This window comes from Mustela lutreola, chromosome 8 (assembly GCF_030435805.1).
Source record: "Mustela lutreola isolate mMusLut2 chromosome 8, mMusLut2.pri, whole genome shotgun sequence".
NCBI classification, from domain to species: Eukaryota; Metazoa; Chordata; class Mammalia; order Carnivora; family Mustelidae; genus Mustela; species Mustela lutreola.
This window is the reverse complement of record NC_081297.1, coordinates 42,705,022-42,731,322: the sequence shown is the minus strand read 5'-3', so window position 1 is coordinate 42,731,322 and position 26,301 is coordinate 42,705,022. Positions and strand designations below refer to the sequence as shown.

Below are 26,301 nucleotides of genomic sequence, written 5' to 3'. Positions count from 1 at the left end.
TCGCACTCTGATCACTCACCCAGCCTGTGACTGAGCGTTTCTATCTCTGGCGCATGATCCCATTTGGAGTTTCCAAACCTAGCTGATTCTTGCAGTACACTCTTGTGCCACTCCTCCCAGAGGAGGAAGGAGGGGGTCTCCCCAGATCTGCCACTTATGGGGTCCCTGCTTGGAGAGCAGTGGTCTGACTGTGCCTTGGATCATGGTTTAAGGTAACCGTGAACTGAGAGCCACTTCCTTGTCTCTGTCTTTGCAGCAGAGACAAGGTTTCCCCTGGAAACCTGGTTTTCCCACTCTGATATCTGGGAGCTCTGCCACACTCAGGCACCCCCAGTCTTCCTGTGACCCCGCGGGTCCTGAGACAACACTGTCCCTGCGAGAGCTCCACCACTGCTTAGGCTCTGGAGCAACGTCCCTCAGTGGAGCCAACTTCTAAAAGTTCCGATGTTCCTCTGCTCTACCACTTGCTGGGAATCGTCCCCCACCCCCGCAGTCTCTCTTCCCGTGTATCGCCTCGGATTCACTTCTCCGTACATTCTACCTTCCAGAAGGTGGTTGATTTTCTGTTCCTAGAATTGCAGCTCTTCTTCTCTTTGATATCCTGTTGAGTTTGTAGGTGCTCAGAATGGTTTGATAACTATTTGGGTGATCTCCTGGGACTCCATGATATTTAGGTCTCCTACTTCTCTTGCCATCTTGCTCCTCCCCTCATGAATTAGCTGTTCTTTTGGTATTGGCTTTTTATATCAAAAAGTCATGAGAGAGGAGGGCACTGGACCCCATTTTGCAGATGGGGCAAACAGGGGAACCGTCTGTTGTGACTTGCTGAGGTAGAAAGAAAGTGCCATAATTTGAACTCACGTGTGGTGTATAAGCTCTCTGCCAAGGATAGCTAGTCCTCAGGGTCAGGCCATCAACCATCTTGCTGCTTTCTGCCTTTGGGTTTTTTTGAAAGTCTCAAGGATGAGTATGTTTCCACAATGTTTTCCCTGCTACATGAGGCTGCTGTAGGATGAGGTTAGAATTTCCCCCATACTCCATATAGTCTGGCCTCACCTTGGGATTGAAATTTGGGCAGAGTTGCTAGGGAGCTCTCCTTAAATGCAATATATAAAGACACCACATTGGGTTAGCAAGGATCTGTTTTGTCCTGTGGTTTCTAGACAAATAGGTGAGGAGGAGAGATTTCAATGTGATATAAGGAAGAACTCTCCCAGAAGAGTTTCTTCAATACTGACATGGGTTGGGAAGACAGCAGGGTTGTTACAGGTGTCTCAGAAGGAAGGAAAGGGTCACTCTATACCCTCTTCAACTCTGTTCTCTGAATTGTGAGCGGGGTGAGTTTTCCTGAAGCCTTGTGCTCACCACCATTTTAGTTCCAGTACCTGAATTGTATTGTGTAGTAGAGTGGACTGTTCATAGCCTCTCGATTTACATAGACGTGGGTTCAAATCTCAGTTTTGCCATTTAATGACCAAGCAATCTTGGGGAAGAAAGTTAATCTCTTAGCTATTGTTTTATATTTTTAAATGAGGGTGGTTAAGTCTCTTTGGCAGGGCTGTGGTAAAGTCACATATTGAACACCTGGCAAGTCTTTCTTATGGGGATAGAGGATGATAACGGAAAACATGAAATGAGCACATTGCATACACCTTACCTGGATTTTTAATTCTCCCAAGCGCCCTAGAGAGGTAGGTACCATTGTTAGTTCCATTTTGTAAAAACTGAGCATTAGGAGGTAAACCAGGTGTCCACATTCCCACAGCTTATACGTCTCCAAAGACCAAGTACTTAACTGTGGTTGAAGTACCTGCCATAGTACCTGACACTCACTAAGTGTTATTAAATGATGGTAATTAGTATGAACTCAATAATATATGTCAAGGGCACCTATGTGCCAGGTACTATCTATTATTTGCCCATGGAAACATCCAGACAAGTGATGTGGGACATGCCAAGATGCATGAGTTAGGTTTGACTGAGGAAGAAGTACCACCATGAGTGACAGGAGGCAAGGGATTGGTTTTTGGGCTGAGACCTTACCCAGTGACAGGTCTGAAGTCGCTATAGATCAGCAGGACCAGAGTCTGGAAGAAAAGCTAGATGTGAGGTGGGAGAGAGTGAGGCCAAGATAAAACCCCTAAAAACAACTGCAATTTTTATTTTTATTTTTCTTTCACCACTTCCAACCTTGACTTTGAAACCAAAAGCTGGTATCCTTAACTGCAGGCCCAGACATAGCTTTGCTCTGGCTCAGAATAGCTGAAAAGGGGAGGATCTAGCAGGATCTGGAGAAGCTGTGGGCCCACACTAACAGGGGAAATTGCCCAGATGGGTCACTAGGTGTTGCAAGTTTGAAGCAGCCATCATAGCCATGTGCCGACTTTGACTGCACAAGAGCTGCTGTTTCACTTCTACCTTCTAAATGCTCCACAAATATCTGTTGTGGGCAATCCTGACCTGGAACCACACAGGGAAGGTAATTCTGTGAAATAGTTTCAGCTTGGTCAAGTTGGGCCAATATAAAGCCACCATGCTTATAGTCGTGGTTCCACTACTCGGCCCTGTCGAGGGAAAGAGGATAACTTTGGAAGGCACATTGAAGGAGAGCCTTCTGACTCCCCTCTTCCCTGGCAACCTGGCTTTTGAAGTCTTGGGTCAGACAGAAAACAAGAGAAATCTACCTGTGATCCTGTCTCCCAAAGACAGCTTTTGTGAACATTTTGGTGTGAACTCTATGTTGTCTTTTTCTTAGTTCAAATATAGACCTGTTTTTAAAAGAAAAAGGGAATCATAGCATCCACAATATTTTGTAACCTGTTTTTCTTTTAGTGTAAATAGTCTTTTCTCAAGTCACTAGCATTATACCTTAATATTATTCACATGTATGTAAGGATTCCATGGCATGAATGTATCTAGTTTATCTCTAAAGTGGTTAATAGCATAGACTCAGAAGACAGACTGCTGGAGTTCAAATCCCCAGTCTTCCAACCTTTACTAGCTCTGAAAATGGGCAAGAGAGTTGGGCCTCTGTGCTCTTGGTTTCCTCACCTGTAAAAGGGGGCCAAAAGGACTGCCCTCATAGGGTTGTTCTGAAGAACATGACTTTATATGTGGATAACCTCTCAAAGATACTATTTAACCAAATTTAAAATGGATATTTAGATTGTTTCCAAGCTTTTTTACTTTTACACAACCACCACAATTAACAAATTTAGTGCATTCTGAATTCCTTCCAAAGGAAATACTTGTGGTTGCATTAGAAAATCTTTTCCAGAGTAAATCAATGCACTCAATGTGCATTGAGTGTCCGTATGTACAACACATTATGCTATACCAAAGAAAAACGTACACAGTTCTCTTCCTTAAGACATTTAAAAGGTAGTGGGGGTTAGAGCAAGGCACATTCATATACAAATATAATACTATGTAGAAACATATCAGCGCATAGACTGGGTGGCACAAATAAAGAACTCTTGCAGAGGAGAGCACCTTTTGCTGGAGAATCAGATCATGCAATCAAAGAGAAAGAAAGACTTCATCGGCTCCTCCCACCGCCTCCCAAATCCCCAAATCAGAATTCAGAATGGTTTCTGTTTGTCATGTTGAGAATTTGTTACCTCGAAAGAGATCACCAAGGGCTGTGTTCCAAAGTTAGAAGCCGAGATATGGGTGTACAATGCAAGACCAAATATTTAGGAAATATCTTTTTCTGGAAAGGAAAGAACACATTTCACAGCTGAAAAGAGAAGTGAAAAATGAAACTAAAGAAGCATGAAGGTAATATTTACTTGCTAGATTTATACAGTGTCTACCTTTAGAAAAGCCTGGCTAAATCCAGCATGTGCCCCCCGTAACACCCATACACTTTGTTCTGTTATCTGAATTCCCTGAAGCACATTTTGCAGTCATTTTACTGTCATTTTAAACTCTTCATCCTTCTACCCACCCCAGATCACCCACAAACATCCCTTCCAGGAGATAGTGTTTTTGGAGTCAGACACTCCTGGACTAAACCCAGGCTCCACAGTTTTCCTGCTGGATGACCCTGGACATAAAACTTAAGTCTTTTAGTCTCAATGTCCATATTTATAAAATGGGGATGCTAATAATAACAGCTACTTTATGGGGCTGCAGTGAGGATGGCATGAGTAAGGCCTGTGAAGCATACTATAGTACACATCGCTCAATGGTGTTAGCTATTAGTATTTCTGTAATACAGTGTGTATAGTATTATTACACACTGTGTATAGTGTGTATAGTGTATAGTGTGTAGACACACTGTGTATAGTGTGTATTGCATATACAGTGTGTATATGCAAACCAATTTCAATATTAAACAAATAACCAGGTACGTAGGTGTCTGAAACACAGGACTATAATGCATCTGAAAGCTAAACCGAGGAGATATTTGGCTTTGTGTCATTTATAATCTTCTGTATTAGATTGAAAATTGAGTATGAAAACACCAGAATGGTAAAGAAGTCAGATTTCTCTTGTAACCAACAAAATCTAACTGTTTCTAAATCGAGACTGCTTTTCTAAAGGTAGGCACTTGTATAATCCAGACTATTCACTGTAGGATGAAGATCACTGATAAAGCTTAATGCCTTTCCCAGTGACATTGGCATTTTCACCTGGGACCAAAAACTTTGGCCAGAGGACGGAAGCTGGAGTGGTGAGGTTTCTGTTATCAAGCAGGTGACAGAGGGAGGCATTTTGGTACAGTGAATAGTAGCACTGCTAGACCATCTCGGCTGCTCATTCATTCATTCATTTGGTCCCTATTTATTAAGTAACTGCTGTCTGCCAGACATTGTTCTATGCACTTGAGATACAACAGTGAACAGAATATACAAAAATTCCTGTCCTCATGGGTTTCACATTTTAGTGGGGGCATACAGACAATGAACAATACAATTAATGAAAAAGTAGGCTACACAATTTGTTAGACAGGGATTAAATACCATGGAAAAAGCAGAGAAAAGGGGATATTGGCCGTGGGGAGGCGGTGTTCGGCTGGTTGCAATACTAAATATGGTGGTTAGGATGAGCCTCATTGAGAAAGTGACATTTGCCCAAAGTCTGGAAGGAAATAAGGGAGTTCACCAAGAGGACATCTGCGGAAAGAGTGTTCCTCAGTGGGGCAGCTGGAGCAAAGGGCTCAGGGTGTGTGTGTGTGTGAGAGAGAGAGACAGAGAGAGAGAGAGACAGAGAGGCACAGAGAGACACAGAGAGAGAAGACACGGGGGTGGTAGGAGGTACGAGAGATCATTCCTGCAGTGCTTGGTGAATACCAAGGAGGCCAGTATGGAGAGCAGTAGGAGCTGAAAGGTGTTCACTGTTGTTTATAGGGGTCCTGTAGGCTACTCAAAGGAACTTGGCTTTCACTAAGTGCAATAGGAACCACTGGGGGGTTTTGAACAGAGGAGGGCAGTGATTTGACTACTGTATCAGGAATATTCCAAAGGGGAGAGGAGGGGAGATCAGCTACAGCAGAAACTCAGGTGAAGGATGGTGTTGGCTCAGACCCGGGGGGGGGGGGGTGCAGCAGGAGAGAAACTGAGACCTGGTCACATTCTCTACCTATCTGAAGGTAGAACGAAAGGGATGTAAAAAATGACTCCAGGTGTTTGGCCTCATCAACCAAGATGGGGAAGGCTGTGGGAGGAGCAGGTTTTGCACAGAATATAAGGAATTCAGTGCTTGAGTATGTCAGGTTTGAGATGTCTATCAGACTCCCAAGTGGATACTGAGGTTGGCCGTGTGGCCTGGCACTCAGGAAGAGAGGTCTCTGCAGGAGATTCAAATTTGATATAGGTGGTTGCTTGAGGGCACGGGGAAGATGGGATCCCCAACGAAGGAGAGTGAATGGGAGGCGAGGCGGTCTGAGGACAGGAAGGTACAGGTCTTCCCCGAGGGACCTGTAGGCTCCAGGGCTAGGGCTGACGAAGGCCCACTCTAGAGCCGCCCGGGCCTGTAGGGGGTGCCCTGGAACTTGCTGTGGTTGCCTAGTGGTGGAGAGAAATGTTTGCTTCTCTGGGAAGGAGAGGCGCTCAATAGATTCCTTCGGGAGTGGCAGAAATAATTAAGAGAAGTAGGTAAGGATATCCTAGTAGCGCACGTGCTCGGCTGCCTCCAAGGAATTAGAAAACCTGGGTCTATTAATCTGTTCAGACATCTGGGCACCACCGCCTAGCCTACGAGGCCCCGCCTCTCCAGCCCTTCCTCTCTCTTTCCCCTCCCCTCTTCCCATCCTCGCGTCTCCATGTCACTTCTACAACCGCTCTGATTATAATTGATCAAACAGAATCACGGAATCACGGCTCATTTTGCTGTTTTGTTCGGTGGCCCGATCTGCAAAGAGACTCTGGTAGTTGGGCAGATTGTATTCCCCCCTCTTGGAATTCCGCTCACAGAGGCCTTCCCGTCCTGGTCGGCCGCGCAGGGACGCACGGGTGCCGCCGAGGATAACGAGGGCCGGGGGCCGGGAGCGGGCAGGGTGTGTGTGTGTGGGGGGGGGGGCGCGGTGGCGCGGTGCCCGCGGCCGGGCGCGAGGGGGTGTGTCCGCACCCCGGCCCGCCCGCGCCCCTCGTCCCTCCCCCCGGGGCGCCCCGCGCGGCCCCACACCCCCGCCCCTCTGCCCGCCGGCCGCCTCGCCTGGCTCCCCTTGACGTCATGTGGGTAGCAGGCTGGCTCGCGCGGCGCGGCCGAGGGCCCGAGCGGGTGCTCAACTTCGGGCTCAAGTCCGCGCCGTGCGCCCTGCGCCGTGCGCCCGGCTCCCCGCGCGCCGCCGCCGCCGCCGCCACATCTGGAAGCGTTCAGCGCGTCTGCTTCCAGCGCGCCGGGCGGGCGGGCGCGGGCAGGGGAGGGCGCGGGCGCGGCGCGGCGGGGCTGGGCTGGGCGGCAGTGAGCGCGGCGCTCTCTCGCGCGCCCGGTGTCTCCCTCTCCCTGCCTCTGCAGAAACAGCTCCCTGCCAGAACGGCGCTCGGCGCGGCGCGGCCCGGAGCGGCGGCGGCGGCGCCTCTTCCTGCCTGCTCGCCCTCAGGAGTTGCTGGATCTTTTTGACAGAGAAAAGCCGACGGGGGGCCTCGGGGAGGACTCGGCACGAGCGGGCGGAGACGTTTCAGCCCCCTGCTGGCCTGGGCGGACCCCTCTCCCCCGTCCGGGGGTCCGCCGCTCCCCCACTCCCCTCCTTTCCGCCTCTTCTTGCTCTGCCTCTCTCGATTGATTTTTTCAAATGGTGTAGCCGCCAGAGGTGCGGTGCTAAATTCTTGGAAGGGGCCCGGATGTACTGAGGATGCATTACAATTTCACAAAAGGAGGCAGTAGTGGAAAGGAGCAGTTTTTGGTGTTTGATGCAATAATGGGAATCAGGTAATCATCAGAAAGGAAGAAGAAATACTGCAGATCCACGGCTTCCTTGAATTTTGCACGAAAGCCGACCTCGGAGGAGGGATTTAATCCAGACCCGCTTGGGGGTGTTTTGCCATTTCTTCCTCTTCGTGGCTTCTTCTCCTTTTAAAACAATTTTTGGTCCATGGTCAATGAGAACACGAGGATGTATATTCCAGAGGAAAATCATCAAGGTAAGGCTGGACCCCGCCGCCTCGCCGGGGCTCCAGCCCGGTCTCCCTGCCCTCTCCACCCCTCTCCCGCTCTCCCCCGCGCGCTCCCCGCGGCCCCCCGGCCGGTCCCTGCGGAGTTGCCCCGGGCTGCGGCCGCGAGGGGCGCCCGGCGGCGGGGCGCCTCGGTCTCGCCCTAGCGGCCGGGAGCCCGGCGGGACCCGGGCGGGAGCGGGAGCGGAAAATTCCCGCCCCTCCCCCTCCCCGTGCCCGGCTTCTCCCGAGCATGTGTTTCCTATGAATTTCCAGGCGAGGGGGAAAAGTTCCCCAAGTGTCTGCTCTGCCTCGCTTTCTCGCGTTTGCCTGGAGAGCCCAACTGCCCGGCCAGCGGGGCGGGAGTGGGGAGAGGGGGATGGGGGCTCCCGCGCCAGCGCCGCGGGGCCGGGGGGGCTGGGGTCCTTCTCCTCGCTCGGGGCGCGGCTGGGAGCGCGCGCGCGCACCCCGCCCCAGGTCGGCCTCGCGCCCCGGGCCGCCGCCGGGCATCCCGCTCGCTGCCGGCGGCCCTTCTCTCCCGCAGCGCGCTCCAGGTGGCGGGGTGGGGGCCCGGGATGCAGATGTGAGTCTCGGCGCCTCTCTCCCTCTTTCCCGTCTCCCTCGCTCCCTCTCTCTCTTCCTCTCTCCCGGCTGCCTTTCTCCTTTCTCCCTCCCTCTTTCCCTGGGTCTCCCTCTCCCCATCTCCCTCTCTCCCTCGGCTCACCTACACTCACCCACCTCTCCTGCCATTGACCCCAAATGCACCCACGCCCCGTGTATTCTGATTCGTACCCACATGTGGGCTAGCACCTGAGGGTGTAAGCAGTTAGAATTCGGGCGGTGTGTGGGCTTTGCTTTTTCATGTTTTAAGGAAATAATGAAAGGGTGTGCCGAGCTCACGCGGCTCCACACTATTGCCCAGTGTTTTCCCAGCATCTCCATCCTTGGCATCAAGTGTCACCAGCTCCCCCCAGTGAGGGGGAAAGGCTTTCAGGTAACTCCCCACTTCTTGGAAACTTTCTCTACCCCCCCCCCCCCCATTAACAAGTTATTATGTTTTGGCATTGCTCAGCAGCTCAGGTTATGATGGAGTGTGGAGGGATGGTCTTGCTGGAGTGTGGCAGCCTCCAGCTTCATCTCTGTCTTGTCTCCATGGCTTTCTCTGCCTCTTTTGGGTGTAGTCTTCCCTTTTTCTCTCCCAGTCTCCCAAGCCTCCCTGTTTACACTCTTCCTGTCAATTGAATCCTCCTGATTACCTGTCGCTGTTGGTCCTGTTACTTCCTGGGGTACTTTTAGTGATTCTCTGAGGACCCCAGCCTGGTGCAGGGGTTGCCTCCATATCTCTTCTTTCCGGCCTCCTCCTCCTTATGCCCCCATCTCCACCATTTGGGGACAGAGCCCCCGTCCTTTAGAGCTACCTGCCTGGTCTCTGTCCAACCTGAAACTGATTTTGGAGCTAGCTGCCCCTCTGCTTTCCAGCTGGGGTGGCAGTGTGTGGATTTTGACCCACCGGTAGAAATAATTTTGTCAAGGGCCATGGGTTCTTTGGTGAGCCAGGGCTTTGTCATAAGGGCAGCTTCTGTCCCTGGATTTCTCTGTGCCATGACCCCATCTGTCACCTGTCCTCTGTCCCCTTCCTAGCAGATGGAGCAGTGGATGCATTAGGAGCTTGAGGGTGAGAAACACAAAGGAAAGGGTGATATTTGTGAAGAGTGGGGATGGATATCTCCCTTCCAGGTTCTCAACTCAGCATGAGCAGCCTTGAGGAGAGCTCAGTAGTATTGTCCTTACTGTCACTAACAATGGCAGTATACTGTGGTAAGCATTGTTATTCACCTAACGATAATCTTCACTAGTTTACCAGGTCCCCCTCTTAGTGCAGGAGAAACCCCCTCTTAGTGCCTTTCCTTTCTTTTGCCCCTTTGTCCCCCTGCATCCCCTCCCCCCACCTCACACATATGCAGGGATCACACGTTAAAAGTAGGAGCAGTGACCCTGGAGAGGTTTGTGAGAAAGATGGAGGGATAGGAGCCAGAGAGCCGTGGCCAGGAGCTCTGCTTTTCCAGCAACATGCCAACAAACACTATGGCAACCTGAATTCCAGTTCTTTCCCTTGAAGCTGCAGTGATTATATAATTCACGGGAGCAATTTTGCCTCCATTCCTGGATGCAGTTTTCAGGTGAAAAAGCACAGGATTCCTGTCTCCCCTCCATTCCCCATCCCTCTTTCCTTGGTGGCCGGTACTGGTTTTTTGCAGGAGGAGAGAAGGAGGGTGATGGAGGTAGGGAAGGCTGACCTGGAAAAGCACGAATATTTACGAGGAAGGGGTTGCTGTGGTTTAATAACGGAAGGGGTGATGAGACATAAATGGGGCCTCGAGTTTCAGGAGAGAGAAAGAGAGAGAGAGAGAGAAGAGAAGCCAAATGATTACCTCAGATCAGTGATGGTGACGAACCAAAGAGTGGAGAACTGAAAAAGTTGCCAGTGCGGGCTTTACATTCTTCTCCTCCTGACAGATTTGAAGGCACTGAATGCATTGGCCCTTTCTCCCCAGCTTTTTGGTGGTGTGTGTGTGTGTGTGTGTGTGTGTGTGTGTGTTGAAGGATGGGGTATGGAGACCAGTGATGAATGCACAGGAATATCTTGAAGATTCGCTGAAGGACTGGCTGTCGACCCTGGGTTTCAGGCTGGGAGTGGCTCATGTGGGCCTTGCCTCACCTCTCGTGCCCCATCTGCTCTGGTCCCACGCCAACCTCCCACTTTTCTGGGCTGATTTTCCATTGCAGGCTCCAGCTAGCAAATGAGTTTCTTAATAGTCAACCATTTAGCAAATAAAACATCAGAATGTCCCTTATCTGCTGGAGACAAGGCAGAGGGGAGAAACATGTGTTCTGGGAGTGGAAGACACACTGTGCTTTTCTTTTAACTACTTAGCAATACAGTGGAATAGTAATCATCATAATAAAGTAATAATAATAATGGTGATCACCGTTAACTCTTTTTTTTTTTTTAAATATTTTATTTATTTATTTGACAGAGAGAAATCACAAGTAGATGGAGAGGCAGGCAGAGAGAGAGAGGGAAGCAGGCTCCCTGCTGAGCAGAGAGCCTGATGCGGGACTCGATCCCAGGACCCTGAGATCATGACCCGAGCCGAAGGCAGCGGCTCAACCCACTGAGCCACCCAGGCGCCCCCACAGTTAACTCTTTACAAATGGTCATAGAACAATGTCACTTGTCCCTCAGCTTGTGTAGGTTATAGAAAGCATGACATTAGCTTCTCTTTCTCTGGATACTGCATGGAGGAAACCGGAGTAAAAGGGCTATTGAGGCTCTGAATATCATGCTAGTATTGCTCTGATACTTTCCAGTGTAGCAGGATAATACATAATAGACTATATCACAAGAACCAATTAGTCATTATTTCCATCAAACACACAGTAAAAGTATTGAAGTGGGTACACGTGTGCGTGTGCATACACACACACACACACACACACACACACAGCATAAAGAACATATATTTTAGATTACACAAAAGATTAATGCAGTTTGGGGACCCAGCAAGTTGTGGAGAGGAATAAAGTCCCCTGAGACTGTTTGGACATTTTACCTCATGTGAAGTGAGGTAAATATCTACAGGTAGATGTTCTAGATATAGTACTTTGCAAATGAAGTGGTGAACCCTTAGCCCCATCACCAAGTCATCAAGTCTTGGTGATGACTTGAACTCTTCCTGCAATTTTTTCTTTGACTTAAAAAAGCCCTAGGTGGGTTCTTCTATGTATATAAGACCTTGGACTTATACCGAAGTACGCGGAATGGGGATTTCGAGGCCCTGCTGATTTTTGTGTCCTCACTCCTAGCACCGGTCCCCGCTCATTCCAAACCCATAATACATGACGGGTGAGTGCATGTCCCCATGAAGGAATGAGTGCAGATGCAGGAAGACCCAAGGTGGATGTGCTTTCTGCCTCTCCCAGTAGGTGGCGCTCCAGGGCTTAGGAGTCAGGAAAGGGGCATTCCCATTGGGTTTGGTGGGGAAAGTTACTGGGAGGGTTTGTAGAGAATTTCGTGTGCTGTGACGCTTTGATTACGCTCATCCCTGTTCCAGTGCAGAGAACCCCAAAGACCAGTGTGTGTTTCCATGCTACCACATACACCAGAGCGGGCCCCCCCCCCCCCCCCCCCCCGCCGCAACCAGGTGACTTGAGTCCCTCAGTGACCTTGCCACCCTCGGGCAATGCAAACCCACTTTGGATTTCTCCCACTCTTACACACTCTTACCTGTCAGACTCCTGTTTACCTCTTGCACAGACGGCATTCTACTGAGTCTTGAGGGAGCCTTTTGGGCGATTATCCCAACTTGCTATGGCCATATATTAATTTTCTCCCTGATTTACCATAGACGGTTTAGTCACCAGAGGGGCTATTACTTCCCAAGCCCAGTGGAGCATGAGGTGACCAGAAATTTGGGATTTGGAAGCCCTAACCTATAGGGTTACAAAGCTTGCCGGCTCAAAGGCAAGAAGACATTTTTCTAACTTTATTAGGGAAAAAAACACAAAAACAACTGGGTACACTTCACAGCTGATTTCTGTTTATGAGTCTGGCTGGGCTCCTGCTGGGTAATGGCAGAAAAGCTCCGGAGACCCAGGTTAGGCAGTAACTGAGATTCGTTCTAATTTTCAGTGATGTTTTCTAGCTCCTGGTGTTTCCAGCCCTTACTTCACTTGGCTTTCTTAGTTGTTGTGGCAAACTCTCTGAGGTTTGAGGAGCCCTTGCCACCATGTTAAGAAGGGGTGACTCAGTGCCCCATAGGGTCTTCTTCCTTTTCAGTAATTCCCGCTGCCCAGTGAGGCAGCCGTTTGTGAGGTGGTCGGGACAGGTCAGCCTGTGTCATCCCTCTGCCCCCTTGCCAGACTCTGAAACCCTTGCTCAGCATTCAAAAGCAGGAGACGGTTTTATTTTCCAACACAGACTAAAGAAAGTGGATAGATTGTTTGGGGAAACACCTGAAGACTTAACGACAAGACAAACCAGCAAAAATAATCACACTGATTTAGTCTGTTTTGAGATCCCGTCCTCACTGTTGCCTCAGTGAACGTTGGGCACGAGAGGAGAACAGAAGACTGATGAAAAAAAAAAAAAAAAAGGCCCGGGGAATTGTTTTGCAAAATATCAGGGGCTAAATATTTAGCAACATGAGTGCTAAACATTCTGATAATGAAACAACACTCCAAACCATGGCTGTCATTATTAAAATAATTTAGTAAACACCTGTTTACATGTACCTCAGGGTTGGATACTGTATAAAACAAGTAAAAGTGACAGGATCCCTCTGGGAAAATGGGATGATTTTCAGTGCTGTTTCAAAGCCGGTCCATAGGCTTTCACTGAACCCCTGGCAGGAAAAGCAAAATGGAGGGCTGAAGCAATGAACGTGATTGTTGGAACGTAAAGGGCAGGTACCATGGGAGAGGTCTTCTGTGTGTCTTAATTCCCAGATGGGTGCTCGTGCATTCATTGTGGCACTGACCCAATGGAGATGCCTGCCTGAAATGCTGCAGCGACACTTGCTTCTTTCTGTCTATGGTTTAGGAGCCCTTGGAGGCAGCAAGAAGGGAACTGGAGTGGAGTCTCAGGTTCCCAGGAGCCTTGGGACCCCTGAGAGCCTTTAGCCTGTGTGCCATGTGGGTGAAAGCCCAGGAGGGCCTCTTAAACAGAGCTGTGAAATGGCTGGGAGCTTCAGGGAGCCAGGCTGGCGGGAGAAGGATGCAGAAAGAGACTCAGATGACTGGGGGGAGGGTGTCTGGGGAGAGGGTGGGAATTTGGGGAACATGGTTATTACTTGTGGAGCTGAATTAAATTTAAGTGGTGATCTAAAGGACATAAGGAGAACCGCTTGGGCTTGGAGCTCAGGAGTCAAAGAGAGATTGAAAATAGACCCTAACTTCCCCAGAGACCAAGGGAATGGAAGGAATAGTAAATCTGGCTTGGAGCAGAGGATGAGGAAAGGGTGGGTTGACTGGCAAGAAACCAGAACTCTTCAGTTCCTCCCCTTCCAAAAGCCCCACCAAACCATTGCTCTCCGTAACACATTCACTTAAAAACGTCTTCTGGCACCACGCACGTGTGAGAGAGACAGAGAGAGAGAGGGTGGGAAGGGGGTGGTTCTAGATTCATGAACTTTGAAGTGCTTGTCAAACAGACATCGAATAAATGTAATGTCTCTTTGAGAATTTACTTTCTAGGATCAGAGCATTTTAAGGAACCTTAGGACAAACTCTGTTTCCAGTTGAGAAAATAGAGGCTCCTAGAGTCAGTTGCTCAGGCAGGGATGTGACAAAGAACAAGATCTTCAGGCTCTTTTTCTGCCTGCTTTCTTGTGACCACACTTGGTAGGTGTTAAACCCCGTAAGAGGGTACTGCTTAGTGTTTCTGGAAAAATTTTGCTTGCTCAACCTTTCACCCTCTTCCTATTCTACTTCTCTCCAATCCTGCCTTTGTACTGGCCTTGAGATCATCCCTGAGATGTTAGAGGTGGAAGCAGAGTGGGGATGGGGTGGGGATATCTATCACTGGGAAGATTTAAAAATAAATTGCTCAGACCATAGAGTAAAAGTTCATACCCGTCCAAGAGGAGCTCTGACAAAATTCAGATCACTATGCCGTCTGCTGACGGATATAGCTCTGAGCTGTTTTTATTTGCGTGCTCCCTTTCTGTCCCACTCTAGGCTCATTGTAGCTCCCAAGAAAGAGCAGGGGGATGAGAGGCGAGGCTGTGCTGTAGGACTCCCCTTGGCGAATTGTTGGCAGCTTTGCAGTTGGCCAGGCCAGGGACACACAGTAACTGCAGGGTAGAGACCATGGCACATGTGGGTAGCAGCTGGCCAGGGGACAGACTGCCACGGATGCCACCTGAGTTGAAAGAACAAAAGCTTCTCCATGCTTCCTTGTTGGGATTGGTCTCATAGGACCCTTGTCCCTCTTCCCAGGAGACATTTAAATAAGGACCAGGGGTTTAAATTCAACCCATGGAAAGGAGTTCATCTAGGACCTGCCTCTGTCATTCCCATCATCCCTAAAGTGCTTGTTGGCTGCCTTGATGATTGTATACATGAACAACTGGAAGGCCTTGGAGGCTGACTTGGTTTCTAGCTCTAAGATGGAGGCGTGAGCTAGACTTGTCCTTAGAGATGTGGCCTTTGAGATCCCTGGAGGAAACCACCCTTTCAGAACATAGTGTTGTGATAATCTCATGAAATATTCATGCTGCCAAAGTGCCAAGGGGGAGAGGGTTCTTTTAATCCACTTGGCTATGCTCAGTATTGCCTGCTTGAACCTAGCTAAAAAGAAAATAAAATAATCTTGTGTCCTGTCCTTTAGAGAACCACGCCAAAATCAGGCAGCAAATGAATGTTCTCCCCATATAGCCTGCAGGCAGAAATGTTGGCTTGATTACTCAATTAAGCTGTGTTTACTTTGTGACCATTGTGTCATGTTCAGTCACTTGCATTGTTTGTGTCCTTCCAAAATAATCCATGTTGGACTGAAACCTTTCAAAGATGTTGGTTAGCAAAAGTAAGAAAAATAAATAAAAATAAAGAAGGCTACAGCTAGAAAAATGATCGGGGTCACATTCTTTGACTTGCTCTTTTTCTTGGAGAGTTTTGAAGGAATCAAGGCTGATGTTTTTTCATCTCTAAAATGGAGATAAGAATCCTTAGCTGGTCAGCTTCACAGGGTGGCTGCGAGGTTCCAGGTTCCGTATGGGAGAAAGTGTAAATCACGCTGTAGATATCAGTCATTCTTATCAGAGGGCAGACCACTATGGTTTGAAAAAGCAGGGCCATGAAACAACTTTCAGAGCGATTCAGACAACTTTGTAGGTGCTGCTGGATGGCTGACATGATTTAGAATTTCAAGGATGGAAATGTAAAACAAAACGAAATAGGCTGAGGTAGTCTGGCTGATAACCAGAATAATCAAGGAAGTGAAAAATCAGCTCTGATAAGCCTGGTGTTTCAGTGTTCTTCACAACCATGGACCAACGTGAGGCCCATAGGATGCCAGGATGGGGGACCACTGGACTGCTGTTTCCAACCAGAGGGTCAACACCTGGGGACACAGGGCTTCCTTAGGCCCAGCAGCTGTCTGCCTGCTGTCCTCTTCTCTCACCCACAGCACAGGGCGCCCTGCCTTCAGCCTAAGGTCCAAAGCCAAACTTGTCGGAAGTCCTCTGATGGTCCAAATGTCTGGAAATAGGGCCACTGAGAGCAGGAAGGACACCACCTGGACAAACAAACATCTCCTTGCTTTGTGGCACAAATTCCCCAAACCTAAACACAATGCCTCAGTACAGAAGGACAGACTGCCTAGAAAATAAAACTTTGCTTCTAATATAAACCTTGGGTTTAGAAAACAACAACAACAACAACACAACAATGAGGTTTTTTTTTTGATATAATAAAAGTGCTAGAGGTTTGTAGAGAGACGGAACCATAGAGCACTGAGACACATCACAATAGGAAAGGGCTTTACTTTCACATCTTAAGTGAGAGATTAGCTTTTCGTTTCCTAAACAAAAATAATCTCATCATTAAAAAGTGTGCTGGAAAATTTGCATTTAAGTGTGCCCAGGCAGAAACCATGGGCACAAACGAATAGCTAGAGGATGGGATTGTGAGGAGGGGTGTGCTGAGGGACCACAAAGCAGCCACCGAAGAGGAAAAAATGTTCAGCTGTTTATCCACTCCACGTGACCAGCCAAAGCCAGAGCTTCCACGGAGCTGAGTCCCTTCCAGCCTCAGGTCTTGGATCTGTGGAATCATCCATGCTTTCATTTTTATTTTAAAAGATTAGTTATATTGAAGTATCACTCCTTCCTTTGTATATTTTAGAATGGGGCAGGAGTGATAACTACCATTTAATGTCTCATGTGTCTCCAGCAATGTCCTTTAGGCTTCGTGCACTGAGTATCATTTTGTCCTTGTATCAGTCCTGTGGGGCAGGTACTGATATTTTTCAGGTAGGAAAACTGAGGACCAAAGGTCTTGTGTATCGTGGTCAAGATCACCCAGACAATATTGAAGCCTGGCATCAAATCCAGGTCTGTTTGACTTTCAAAGCCTTTGTTCTTTCTTTCTCCATATGGGGAAGAGGAGAAAGAAGAACCCTACCCAGCCATTTTGGGGAAAACTACCTTGGGCTAGCCTACAAGATTCTGAGGAGTTCAGGGGACCATCCTTGCAAGCTGACCTCCCTGGACTTCACACATAATTTATTTGTTTCTTTATTTTTAAATCACATCTTTGTGGAGCTATAACTCAGGTGCCGTGAAATTCACCCTTTAAAGTATATACAACTCAGTGGTGGTTAGTATTTTTACAGAGTCGTGCAGCTGTCCCCACAGTCTAATTCCTGCACATTTCATCCCCGTAAAGAGAAGCCCCCACCCACTGGCAGTCATTCTCCACCCTCCCCGTCCTCCTCCTACTGTCCGTCCCTGGCTGTCATGCATTTCCTTTTTTTCTGTATGGATTTTTCATGCATTATTGTGAGCAATAATAATTCTATAATTGGAGCTCATCTGTGTAGTCTAGCTGTCGGCAGCACATCTCACGCATTTCAGGACTAGGTGTGTCGTGACAATCTGTATGATAGATGATTCAGTTAAAAGGAAGCACGAGATTAGTTAAGGACTTTAGGTGTCATTTGGAGGTGAGATTAAGCACTTTCAGTTGCGGAAAGAATGGCTTTCAGATTTATTTCTTTTAACTGTCTCACTAAAGCTAAGTCTACGAGTCATATCTATTGATAGTTGAAGAAGATGTGAATGATGACCTTTACATTTTTTTTATTATGGTAAAATAAATGTAACCAAATTTGCCATTTTAACCATTCTCAAGCGTTACAGTTCAGTGGCATTAATTTACAGTGTTGTACAACATGGGCCCTACCTACTTCCAAAACCTTTTCATCACTCCAAACAGAAACTCTGTAATCACGAAGCAAGGGCTCCCCATTTCTCCCCCTTCTCAGCCTCTGGTAACATCTGATCTACTTTCTGTCTCTATGAATGTGCCTACTGTAGGTATTTCATATACGGGGAATTGTACAACACTTGGCCTTTTGTGCCTGGCTTACTTCACTGAGTATGTTTTCAAGGTTAATCCCTGTTGTTGTAGGTGTCGGAACATCCTTCCTTTTCACAACTGAATAATAGTCCATTTTTAGTATATACCTCATTTTGTTTATTGGTTCATCAGAGGATGGACACTTGGCTTGTGAAAACCCTCTCGTGCACAATGCTGCAAAGGACATAGGGATATACGTATGTGCTTGAATCCTCATTTTCACTTCTTCCGGGTGTGTACCTGGGAGTGAAATTGCTGGGTCTGAATTATGACTTTTTCACTCTAAGAGTCCATTTCTTGTGTGGCTCCCCAAGTTTGAATCCTGTGCAGAGGAGAATATAGTATTAGTGAGTTCCCTTGTGTCAGTAATGAGAATCCAGTATTTTCTCTGGGCGGCTGGGGCCTATATCAGAAATTCTACTCTAATTAGGTATTTAACAATCTAGCAGCTGTCTTTTGATCCCGCCTCCGTTCCAAAAAAATAATGAAGGTCTCTCCATCCAGTTCAGCTTTTACCTCTGTGCCGACTGGGCTTTGTGACTTGACGGGAAATGGTTGTTTGACAAGACAAAGCTATTTAGTCTGTCTCCATCTCTCCGTCTGTTTGTCTGGTCCAGGGGCACCCATGCCTGTGGAGAGCGGGATCCAGTTGACAACCTTGAGGACCCTGGGAGAGGATGCCTCCCCCTGCTGTGTGGGTGGGTTGCGTCCTCCTGGTGGGAAGGCCATTCGGCTTGGCTGATGTGGTCTCTGTCTCCCAGCTTTGGAGCTGCCTGGAGGCTCTTGGCTAGACCTCACACCATTTGAAGTCTAGGCAAGGAAGGAAAAAAAGTGTGATGCAAAAGAAGCAAGGGAGAGAATCAGGAAAAGCAAGAGGGGAGTGTGATGGAAAAGAAGCAAGGGAGAGAATCAGGAAAAGCAAGAGGGGAGTAAGAGAGAAAGGAGTGGTTAAGCAAAGGGAAATTTTTAACACTTGATGGCTCTGTGCTGGGGGTAATGGCCCAATTAATGATTAGGATGCTTCTTTCCAATCTTGGGGTGGCTTTTGTTTTGGGGAATTGTTTTGCCTAAAATTCACAATATCCCCTTACATTTTGATTGTTTAAAATACTCTTTTAAGTCCTTTTCATGTCTTCTACTTTATCTAAAAAAAAAAAAAAATCCATTGAAGTCGTGGGACAAGTTTTATGATTCCCAGATTTTCAGATAAAGAAAGATGGACTCAGAATTTCAACAACCTGCCAGTTAGAGATGGAAAAAAAAAACTCATCAGTTTTAATTTTTTTGAAAGAATATGTTATGTTAGACTTTGAGCCTGTGCATCTTTTGCCTCATACTAAGCTCTCTAGTGGGTTCAGCCTGGCCATAAATATATATCTCCGTGTGAGTGTGTGTGTGTGTGTGTGTGTGTGTGTGTGTGTCTTTCTCAGATTAGCAGAGCTCAGTATGCTAAGATGAAGAAGCAGGTCACTTTGAAGACCAATACCCTTGGTTTACTCTAACTATGAGTGCATTCTTCCCTATTAGCCTCTGCCTTCACATCCCTTCCCTGATCCTGTTTACAGGTGTGTTTTGGCCACTGTCCAGAGCTAAAGTGTTACCTTGTGTTTCTCAAGGTTAGAGCCTCTGCTGTCATGTCTGGGTGGCCAGGTCAGCTTGGGGTTCCAAGTTCTAATCCGAGGGGATTATAGTGACTCAGATCTCATATTTGGTCTGCATTGGATAGGATCTTGTGGCTTTGTTTTTTCAATTATTTAATAGGGAAAATTTTTGACCTATGCTCAGCTGTCTGAAAGATCAGGAGATAAGAAACCTTTTCCTAAGATAAGTTGACTGTGACATGTCCCTGAAATGGGATGTTTCATGCCAATTGTGATGAAAATAATTTTAAGTTGTTTTTTTCCCCTTTCCAGAATTTGGATGGTTGGTCATTCACAGAAAGTTATGACAACTGTTATCTGTAAGGCAATTTGCTCTTGGGATCTCTAGATTCAAGGAGACCTTCAAGATTGCAGGCTCTCGACTATCCCTTCCTTTAGGGAGTATATAGTCTAGTAGGAGGTAAGATACACACCCAAGTTTACAGATACACCTATAAGATACAAGGCAGAAAGTTTGACGTTACAGGGAGGTAAAGATGAAAAGCTTACAGGTTTAAAGGAGAGCGACACAGTTAGATGGAGTAAGTGGAGAAAGAAAGCATATATAAATGTGATGACAAAGCTGTCTTGGAGGGTGGACATAAATAGTGTAGAGAGAAGGGGTGTACATTCCCAACAGAAAGAACAGTATAGTCAATAATATGTTGAAAGGCATATTCATTGGATTTTATGAGACTGACGCGCTACCTACTGTGCTAATGAGGCACCTTATTCATTGGATTTTAAAGGAAGAGTGAGTTGAATTGGATTAGAGTACAGGTTATGTACTGGGAGATGTGAGAGAATGTGGGGATGGCAGCAAAAGAGTAACATGTGGAGAGCCCTTGTGTCAGGCTGTAGGGCTTGCATCCCATTTGGTAGGCAGTGGAAGGCCATTTATAGTGTTTGAGTGAGGAGTGGTGTGGTCAGAGCTCCTCTTCCAGAAGACTAGGGAGATAGTGGGGTAAAGGATGAGGTGGGGGTGCTAAGACTGCTAGTGGGATACAATTCTGAGGCCATAGTCCAGGTGTGAGAGGGAAGAAGGGCTTTTCTTAACAGAAGCCAGAGGGCAAGGGAACCCTTTGCTGTTGTCTAGGTGGGAAAGGTAGAGGGGGGATTTGGAGGGTAAGTGGAAGATAGCCAGCATATGTGCAGAACTAGAGTTCATTTAAAGGTGATATTTAAGATGTGGAAATGGATAAAATTATTTAGGAGAGGGAACAGAGAGAAGAAAATGATGAAGGGGCTGGAGATTGAGTCCTTACATTCAAGGACAAGAGTGGCATACAATGGAGCAGATGGAGCCAGAATGGTCAGGGGGGTGGAAGAAAGCCATTGCTACCAGTAGGGAGTGGAGAAGTGGGTAGGGAAGATGGGAATTGAGAAAACCTGACTAGATTTGATGATTTGGGTGGCAGCAGTGGACTTTGAGAATGGGCTCAGAGTGATCACTGTGCAGTCAGTGAGACTCTACAGGCATGGCGGGGTGTGATGGGAGACACATGTGGACCACTCAAGAGTTTTGACTACAAAGGAGAAAAGAAGAGATGGATTTGTTGGCACATGAGAGACTGCACATGGAAGTGGGGGCTATTGATGAAGCAGATCTGGAAGAAGGCAGTAGGTAGTGGGGTGAGGGGCAGGAGCAGGAGGTTAAACCCTAGCCAAGGAGGTACAGTTCAGAGGTAGACCAACAGTGAGCAGAGGATGAGACAATATAGAGTGGTGTTGGGGGAGTTGAAAAAGGAGATATTATGGGTCTCAGAGATGGCAATGCTGGATCCTGACACAGGTGAGGGCAGTTGTAGTATAGTCAGAGCTTGAAGACACAGGAAGAGGTAACAGTCGAAAATATGATGGGACATCCCAAAGATACCAGGAAGGGTTCTTAAGTCTCAAAGGGAATGTGGTTGAGGTCAGGAAACATGAGTTAGGGGTCAGCAGTCCTAGAGAAATGTTCCCCAGAACCGAGTTTGCTAAAGTGAGATAGGCACTAACTAGGTCAAGGTGCCAGAGATAAGTGAAGGTCGAGTTGGTGTGGAAGAATGGAGGTGCTTGCCTCTGACAATCGAGGTGGCATAGAAGTTCTAGGACACATAATTTTCATAGGATACATGAGTCTGAATCTTCTAGCCTGCTTCTGTTCACATAGATCATTTGTCTGGATAGCTGGTTGGCCTCTTGAGTGCTGAGTGAATGTACAGAGGAGCAGGTGGACTTTTTCTGGGGAACATAAGAACATGAAGAAGTTGGGAAGCCAGGGTGGAGGGGATGATGGCAGTGTAAGAAGGGTTGGTAGAAGGTGGTGGGCTAGGATGCATGTGTGTGGAAGGTAGGTGAATGGCGACAAAATATACTGAAGCATTCACAATTTGGCTTGCTGAGAACCTTGTGGGCATTGACACAAAAGAGAGTGCATGTTCCAGAGTACAGAGGTCATGTTCAACACAAGGATGGAAGGGAGTGGGTGACATCAGGACTGGTGTGGAGGAGGATCTCAAACATTAGGTTGTGACACACTGTCTTAGGCATCATGGACAAGGAGCTTGACCTGCTGGCCTCAGTCATGCTCAACAGTGGATAGGAGTGTTCTGGACAATTCAGATGAGAAGAGCCAGCCTAAGGATGGTTACATAGAGAATGACCTGACTGTGGGACCTGCCCACTCCTGTCTTCTCATGTTTCCTTTCCACACCAGATAAGCTTCCCAGCCTATGATACTGGTTCTCTGGAGAACTGGTTAGCCTTTGTGGAGTATTAAACTCTATGATTTTATATCATTATAATTATGTCAGTATATCAAATTCCTGAGAACGGAACATTTTATTATTTTTTCTTTATCCCCTCCCTCTCATAACCTCACAACAAAAATGTTATAAACCACTGTTACAAACCAAATCTCAGGTTGGATCCTATTTGAGCGTGCAATGCCTAGATTTGCCTGCAGTCAAGAAAATTATGATATTCTGAATGTTTAAGAAAGGATTTAAGTTCTGGTGCCAAGAACAGTAACACTCTTTGAATGCCATGGAATAATGTTCTGCTGCGTTGTGCTTGGTCCAAGAAAGAGTTAATGATCAGGAGGTACCCTCAGGCTCTATCCCAGTCCTTCTCAGCATGCAGGGACTCTAGTAAGAGGTCTGAAAGGCACCATCTGTGAATGGGAAAGACTTACCCAGGGGCAGTGAAAGCGGCAGTGGCTGCAAAGGCCTGGTGATTTGAGGAGGGGAAGCTAAGCCCCTGCACTTCCATTCAGGTTCTCTTCACTGACCACTATGGTGAAATGTATAGAGAGTCCAGTGGTCCCAAGTTCTGTCCTTTTTCTCTAGCTCCCTGTACCCATCCTGTACCCCACCTCTTCACAGACCTGACCATATTGTGGGAGAGCCCCAGGGACAAGGATGAAGTCTTTACTGGGAAGCACATTTTTCTCTGCCTTTCTTAGCCACAGAAGTGGCACCAGTTGCTTGTCTGCCTGTCCAGAAACCTCTGGGAATTGGCCTGACCCGTCCTCTGGCCACTGTTTCACCCAGTCTGGCCTTGTCTGGGAAACCATTTGCTGAATTTGGCCTTCTTCTGGAGAACCTCAGGATGACATTGACCACCGCCCACCCCCCCACCCCTCACCGCCGCCCCGAACCCTTGCTCTCTTGCTTGATCTGGGCAGCAAGGCTTGGGATTTTCCCTTTTCCATCTCAGGGAAACTTGGGCAGAATGCACAACTTTCCTCTGAGGGTATCAGTTGTGGAATGGGCTGGGTCTGGATGGACAGGTTTCCTCAGTGCCTATTGCACTTTCCAGACAACTTGTCCTAAGATATTTCCTTAGACTTTGACTTGACTCAACTAGAATGAAGGAGAAAAGAAGAACCTGAAGAAGAAAATGACCATAAAAAATATTCTTGAGTTGGATGGAGGGATGGAACAGGCCTGCTGTCCCTGAGAGGTAGGCACAGCTCTTGGAGACATCCACAGATAGCACCGTGTGTAGTCATGTTTATGCCCACTTGGCCCAGGGACAGGCACACTTTGGTGCCTTCTGAGAGTTACAATTAGTTCATGGTCCATTTGAAAGAGGGAGGATAAAAAGGCAATAAAGGTCATCTAACTTGTGTTTTTAAGGCCCAGAAGTAAATGAACAGAAATTCTAAAGCAGAGAGTCTTAAGGAAATGTTCCTCCAACCCTTGGGGGCCAAATACTTGCAACTTCTTTGACAAAGATCTCCATGTGGTATGTGTATGTGTGTAAGTGTATGCATGTGTGACAGAGAAGAGGCAGAGGGGAGGAAAGAGTGGTGTGCCTTTGTTAGAAACCTCTGAAAGATACCATATCATCACAGGGTGCAGACATATCTGGGCACAAGGACACCTTGGGTTTTGATGGACTTCAACCTCTTGCTTTGGAACTTTGTTGGATCATTTAACTTCCCTATGTCTGAGAATCTGCTTCTGCTACCACCCTGACCCTCCCTCCCCCATTAAGAATCTGTTTATTCTTAAGATGTCTAGGTGGCTCAGTCAAGTGTTGCCTTTGGGTGAGGTTGTAATCTCTGGGTCCTGGGATCGAGTTCTGAGTCTGCTTCTCCCTCTCTCTCTGCCCCTTCTCCCTGCTTGTGTACTCTCTCCCTCAAATAAATTAATAAAATATTTTTAAAAAAGAATCCATTTATTCTTTTAGCCTCACTGATAAATGACAATTAGTTGAATATTTCATGGGGATTAATTAAAGTACAGAAGGAGAAAACTTTTTGTGTCTAGTCCTTTATGTACTGTCAGGTGCACAGGGAAATTGTGGGTAGGCTCAAATGCATAAAGAATATTTCTGAGCCAGATTTTCTCTAAGAAAGGATGTCTTGGGGTGGTGAAGGAAGAATGTAAGACAACTCTGCTCTGTGAGTTCAGAAATAGTACCAGAGAGAAAGGGCTTTGGACTTTAAAGGCATGGGGATGTCCTGTGTTTTCTTGGCCTTGAGGGGGGTCTTGAATTGGGGATGCTGTATTTTACATATTATAGATGTGACAAAGTATTCAGACCTGCTCCCAAGGAGGTCTTTGTGAGGGAGCTCTATTTCATCTCTCACTCTCTTCTTCCTTCTAGGTTTCTTTCCTTAGTATGGAAGCAAGTATTTTGTAGTTCTTTCAGCAGTGGTCTATGCTGGTAGATTTCAAACCTCTTCAGTCTTTGTTTGACATTGTCTTTTTTTCTTTTGAGTTCACTCATGAATAATGGCAGGTACAAAATTCTGTGTTAGCAGTTCTGTTTCTTCAGCAATTTGAAGATAATTCCATTTTCTTCTGGACTCTGTTGTTGCTCATGAAAAATCTGCTGTAAGTCTGAATTACTCTTCTGACTTTTAAAAAAAGATACTCTTTGACTTTAGTGTTATGCTGTTTTACAATGTTGAGTTAATACATAATCTTTAAAAATCTTGCTTGAGACTTGGTAGGATGCTTCAGTCTACAGATGCATATTGTTCTCCAGCCTGGAAAATTCTCAGTCATTTTCAGATATTGCCTCTCTCCCAGTCTTTCTATTTTATTCTTCTGGAACTCTACTATTAAAATATATTGATCTTTGTCATTGGACCTTTTTTCTTAAGTGCACTTTCGTATCTTATATTTCATTATCTCTTTCTGTTACATTCTGGGTAATTTCTTCAGCTCAGTCTTCCAATTCACCAGTTTTTTTTTTCTTCATTTCATTCTAAATTGCTGTTTAACCTTTATTTATTATTTTTTTTAAGACTTATTTATTTAAGAGAGCAAGCAGGGGGAGGGGCAGAGGAAGAGGGAGAGAATCCTTAGTCAGATTCCCTGCTGATCAGGGAGCCTAGGGTGGGGCTCGATCCCTGGACCCCAAGATCATGACCTGAGCTGAGATCAAGAATTGGATGCTTAATTGACTGAGCCACCCATGCACCCCTGTTTAACTTTAAATGCGTTTTTATTTTTAATTCCTGTTTTATTTCTAAAAGTTCTATTTTCTTTCTCAAAGTTTGTTTGTTTTTTTTTTTTCCATAGTGTATTTTTCCCCTTTTGGTTTCTATTCCATATTTTAGATTGTTAATAATTTAAAAATATATAACTACTATAAATATTATATATAGTTCATAAATATAAAATGTTTAAAGTCTATTTAAAATTATTTTATCTACTTCAGCCCTTGTGGAATGATTATCCCAATTCCTGTATCTACTGATTTTCACTGGTGGTGGATCATTTCCTTTTGTGGCATATAAATATTAAGTGTGAGTCCATCTTCTTTGTGAATTTTTTCCCATAAGGTTCTAAGTACTCTGAGTTATGGAGGTATTGCAATACTACTGTTTTGCTTTTGCCACTGGTGGGTAATCTTGGTGGTTTCAGTTGTCCAGAAACAGTTTTTGATATTTGCTTCTTGACTTGAAGTGCCCACAGCATACCGGTGCTTTAGTTATCATGAGAAAAAAGTATTCAGACCCAGAATCTCAGTCAGAGATCAGTGGAATATGCATATATAATGAACTGACTCATACAAACAGCAAACATTTTAATTTTTCTACCATTGCTGCTTTCAGACCCTCTCAGTTGGATCTCCCTTCCCTGTTCTTTCACATTTTCTCAGGCTTGTCTTTGCTTTCCACTCACATTCAGTTATTAGAATAGTCTCATTTCAATAATTAGGACTCATGTTGTAAATATTAAAAAAGTCCATAGACTATTTCAGGCCTTACCCCTGGCTTTCAGATTTGTATGGAGAAGTGTCATGACCTAGTTTTTCCCTTTCTTCTTCTGGTTCTTCCACTTCTCCCCTACTTCTGGACTTCCAGGATTAGGACAGAGGAGAGGAACTTAGAGGAGATGGGGGTCAAGTTTCTCTCCTTGGTGCTGTTTTGTACCTGACATTGGCTGGCTGTCATGTTCTCTGCTATGGTGGTCATCCCA

At 46.5% G+C, this 26,301-nt stretch overlaps 1 protein-coding gene across 41 annotated transcripts in view; it reads left to right on the top strand.

Annotated features, from left to right (window-relative positions):
* CACNA1C (calcium voltage-gated channel subunit alpha1 C) overlaps nucleotides 1-26,301 on the top strand; it is a 744,856-nt gene that overhangs the window by 87,488 nt on the left and 631,067 nt on the right. For 13 of the 41 annotated variants that reach the window (XM_059184395.1, XM_059184393.1, XM_059184390.1 and 10 more), the window contains exon 1: nucleotides 7,452-7,589. The exons of the other annotated variants lie outside the window; for them this stretch is intronic. In XM_059184395.1, coding sequence (XP_059040378.1) covers nucleotides 7,541-7,589 — 49 coding nt within the window. In that variant the 5' untranslated portion in view covers nucleotides 7,452-7,540. Of the gene's footprint in view, nucleotides 1-7,451; nucleotides 7,590-26,301 lie in introns of those variants that run through there. 41 annotated transcript variants of the gene reach the window in all.